Source organism: Acanthisitta chloris, unplaced genomic scaffold (genome assembly GCF_000695815.1).
Source record: "Acanthisitta chloris isolate BGI_N310 unplaced genomic scaffold, ASM69581v1 scaffold14528, whole genome shotgun sequence".
NCBI classification, from domain to species: domain Eukaryota; kingdom Metazoa; phylum Chordata; class Aves; order Passeriformes; family Acanthisittidae; genus Acanthisitta; species Acanthisitta chloris.
The window spans coordinates 2,854-7,343 of record NW_008686558.1 but is presented as its reverse complement, the minus strand read 5'-3'; the positions used below and the strand labels follow the sequence as shown (position 1 = coordinate 7,343).

General features: G+C 54.9%; 1 protein-coding gene across 1 annotated transcript; it reads left to right on the top strand.

Annotated features, from left to right (window-relative positions):
- Positions 1–726: 726 nt before the first annotated feature.
- RSPO1 (R-spondin 1) lies at positions 727–2,010 on the top strand (the record flags this gene model as incomplete). Its single annotated transcript, XM_009080211.1, has 3 exons — positions 727–876; positions 1,229–1,417; positions 1,859–2,010. Coding segments are annotated over 3 exons (491 nt in total), but the record flags the coding sequence as incomplete, so codon positions are not given.
- Positions 2,011–4,490: the final 2,480 nt, after the last annotated feature.

Genomic DNA, 4,490 nt, shown 5'->3' with positions numbered 1-4,490 from the left:
GAGCTGCGGCTGCTCAGACGGCAGCGGCAGAGCTGAGCAGGGCAGCGATCCCTCCTGGCAGCGACCCCGCTCGGCACCACGCAGGCAAGTCCTGGTGCTGGGCTGCCAGGCTGGCACCCGCTTTCTCTGCGAGGAGGAACATCCTCTCAGCCACTGCTGAGAGTACTGCTCACACAAGTGCCTTTTCCCCTCCTCTCCTACTGCTCACCACAGCCAGGCAGCTCTGAGCGAGACCCTTGGCCTGTGGCTGCCTCTTGCAGCCAGAGCACCGTGAAGTGCTGGACATGGAAACGTGGTGACTGCTCTGGCAGTTCCATGCACAGCACCCTCACGGCCAGGTTTTCATCCAGCTCGCTTTCCATGTGGCCCATCCTGTAGCTGCAGCTGGAGCTGTTGATCCAGGACTGCAATCTTTGCACTGTTCCTTTGGCTGACCAGTGCTCAGCTGAACACCAGCCCAAACCTTTCCCACCCTGCCTGATTCTGTCCTGGCAGCAGCTGTAGGCTGTGAGAGCCGCAGCACAGGGCTGTCCTGCACAGGGAATGGTGCAAAGAAAACTGACTTCTGAGGGGCACGGCCAGGCCTGGCAGGATGCTCAGACATGCCCTGGCTGCTGGCACAGCCCCGGGAGCCAGGACTGAGCTCTGCTTGGCAGCGCAGAGCTTCTTGAATCTGTTGCTCACATCATACTACATGATGGCTTTGGTGTGTTTTTTTTTCTCCAGAATGCAAAATTGAAAACTGTGAGTCCTGTTTCAGTCGAAACTTTTGCACAAAATGTAAGGAAGGTTTGTATTTGCACAAAGGGAGATGTTACGTCACATGCCCCGAAGGCTACGCTGCTGCCAACGGCACCATGGAGTGCAGCAGTCCTGGTAAGCAGCCTCAGGGCCAGCTGTGGGTATTGCTGCAGGAGGGCTTAGGTGATGAACCAAACCCTCATCATACCTGTGCCGAGTGGGTGACAGTACAGCCAGAGCCAGCCCAGCAGGGCAGGGCCCTCTGGAAACCAGCCTGGATGGGGAGCAGCCCCCAGAGTTTGTGAGGTGTGACCCAGAGCTGGGGCAGCTTGGCAAGGAAGGGGCTGCTTGGGAGCTTAGGAAGCTCTGGGGAAACACATTCCCTTCCAGCCTCAGGTGAGGGAGATATGCAGTGGTGTGCAAGGGCTCTGGGAGGGTGACACCCCAGGAATGGGAGTTACTGCTGGGCTCTCTTGTTATCTGGCAGCACAATGTGAAATGAGTGAGTGGGGACCCTGGGGGCCCTGCTCCAAGAAGAGGAAGCTCTGTGGCTTCAAGAAGGGCAACGAAGACCGAACACGGCGGATTCTGCAGGCTCCGTCCGGAGACGTGTCCCTGTGTCCTGCCACCACGGAGGTGCGGCGGTGCACAGTGCAGAAGAACCAGTGCCCCGAAGGTGAGCAGAGCTGGAGTGTCTCACCATCCCTCCCACACCCTGTGTTGGTCTGGTGTGAGCATTCAGCCAGTTGTCCAGTGTCACAAGTGCACTGCACAGCTCCCTAACCCTCTGTGGCTGCAGCTGGGAAGAGTTGTGGGTGGAAGGGGCGCAGACCCAGGTGCACATCTGCATGTTGCTGTGATGGGAGTCATCCTCTCTACCAGAAAGCTTAGGTCTGTTTTTCCCAGGAATTAGAGTGTCTTCAGGATGGACGGTCATCCTCTTATAGGATGGACAAGGATTGCAGCTGGGTTGAGTGTTCTGAGGGAAATGCTTCTGAGCAGCGACTAATAGCACAGGGATTACCCAGCAGGGCAGGGGACGGTGGACACAGTCAACCTGTTCCCTGATGTCTCGCTCTGCCAGAGAGCCTCACACTGCCCCTTTGCTTTACTGCAGGGAAAAGGAAGAAAAAGGAAGAGCAAGGAAAGCAAGATAATGGGAACAGAAATCGGAAGGACACCAAAGACGCGAAGTCTGGCACCAAGAAGAGGAAGAGCAAACAGCGAGGGGCCGTGGCGCCCGCGACGCCTGCCAGCCCTGCCCAGTAGCTGCCCTGTGTCACCTGATGGCAAGACTCCATTGCTGCTATGTATATGAAAGCTTTATTGAACAAAGCACTGCTACACCACACGTACACATGTCCAGAGACAGACATATACTCCAGACTGACCCACAGACCGACAGAGGCCACACACAGGACTCACAGAGGCTGCACACACCGTGTGACCACGGGAAGATGCTGCTGAGGAGTGGGAGCACACACGGAGGGGAAGGCCTCGGCCCAGGGCTCTGTGGGGATACTGCAGGGAGGAGAGGTGGAGCACGAGCCAGCGAAGGACCCAGACGTGAGATCTCATGGCCGAAGGCCTGAGCTGGAGCCCGAGTGTGTGGCCCCAGCACAGCCTCACGCACCAGGGGACAGGCCTGGGCCCTCCCGGCCACTCGCCCCCACCAGGACCCAGACTCACACACGGCAGTGGCCTCCTCCTCTTCCCCCCACCCCTTATTTTGTGTTTTAAGTTGTATGACTTTATCATTGCGAATACATGTCAAAAGTTTGTGGTAAGAGGTCAGTGGCATCTGCCCTGAATCTGCTTCAAAGAATTATTTCAAATTAAAATGAAAACAAAAACCAAAATGACAACCAGCTTCCTGAGTGTGTGGTTCATGCCTTGGCCCCTATGGAGGCTGGTGTCCCACAGGACAGAGACTCATTGGTGGAAGGGGAACTCACCAAAGCTTTGAGAGCATCACAGAAGCTGCTGCCGGCAGCACTGCAGCCACAGCCAGCCGTCCTGCGCGGGACCCAGTGTGCCTGAGGAGCTCCCGCTGCAGGATCCAGCCAACACCAGCAGACTGAGGAAATGAGAGGTCACCACAAACCGCAGGCTGCAGCCACATCATGACCCTGCTCAGACAGTCACAGCTGTGGGACCACCCCGGGCTGGGCACTCGCTGGTCCGGCTGGACACCACCCCAGCACGTGGCAGGAGGGAGGCAGGAGGGAGGGGAAGGCACAGCTCAGGTTCTGCAGAAGAGAAGCAAACTTTACAGTTTGGTAGAAACTACTGGTCTGCATGCCACTGGCTGGAATTTCCTGGATTCTCCTGCTCTGCCAGAGCTGACACCTGGGCAGAGGAACTGGGACAAGGACTGTGTGGGACAGACCTCGCCAGCCCCGTGCAGGGACGTGGGAACACTGCCTGCTCTGCACAGGGAGTTCTGGCTCTCCTGGCAGGGTGACGGGCAGGGGAAAGCTCACCCCAGACTAAACCTGGTGAATCTGATCTCTGCTGTGTTTGCTTCTGTACCACCTTCTCTGCTCCGAGGTTTTGGAGGGCAGAGTGAGACAAGCAGGACAGCCCCTGTCTCTCCGAGGGGTCACCTGCCCACAGCCGCAGCCCTGGTCCTCTCCCACAGCTCACAGCACCTGCCCAGGGCTCGGCACAGGACACCACAGCTCCCTGTCCACTCTGGGGCTGCCTTGGCTTGGTGCAGGACATGGGGACTGCACAGTTGTTTCGGGTCCAGAGCTGTACCAAGCTCTCTGTGACTGCTCTGCTGGCAGAAAACCTTTCAGCCCATCATCCACTTTGTGTTTAAGTAAACAAGAAACTGTTACATCTTTGAAAGGGATTCCATTTCAGCACAATGATAAACGACCAGCATACCACGCAGGGAGAGAAAGAGGTTCTTAAAAGTCATCCTCTGAGTTGTTTATGGATCATGTTCAGACAGTTCCTCAGAGCCTCTGAGCTGAAAGATCTGATCCCACTGTTTTCTCACCTTTGAGAGAAGTATTTTGTTCATGCCACGGCGTCGCATGTAAGCAGAACCGTTTTCCCTTCTGCTTCCCACAGCACCCACCAGTCACCCTCTGGTGAGCCTCAGATCACTCGTAGGTGCCTCCCTGCTCCCTCCTGCTGCCCTGTCCCCATCCAGCTCTCAGCAAGGATTAGGGAAAACAGAGAGTGCATTAGGAAGGTTTCTCTCTTAATGACTGGATTCCCTGCAGTAACTCCTGGCACTATAAGCACAACTATTCCAAAACTAAACTGCATATAATAAATCAACAGAACCTACTTTAGAGAACTCTAGAGATTTTTAGAAGAACTGACATACTTCTTTCTGTTGTAGCCTTTTCCCTTCTTTCTTCCCTTTTCATAGCCAAATGGGGAGAAAAGGGGACAAAGACAATAGGAAGCTTAGAACGCATATTAAGAATATCCAAGATTTTTCAGTATGGGTGATTTTAAAGTTAAATTTAGAACAATTAGGAGTAAAATTATAAAAGATAAATCCAGTTCCTTTTCTTTTGTGAATCAGCTCAAGAACTGTGGTTGTTCCCACTCCAGAGCTGGGTCAGGCACAGTTTAGGAACGTGTCTGAAGTGCTCGCTGAGCTCACCAGCCCAAGATGTCCTTAGCTGGGTGATGTCACCTCAACTCACCCGCGGCGAACGTTCCTTTCCGCCCACCGACTCCTCTTGTGGTGTTCTCTCTGTGGCATCACTGTAAAATACGCGTCT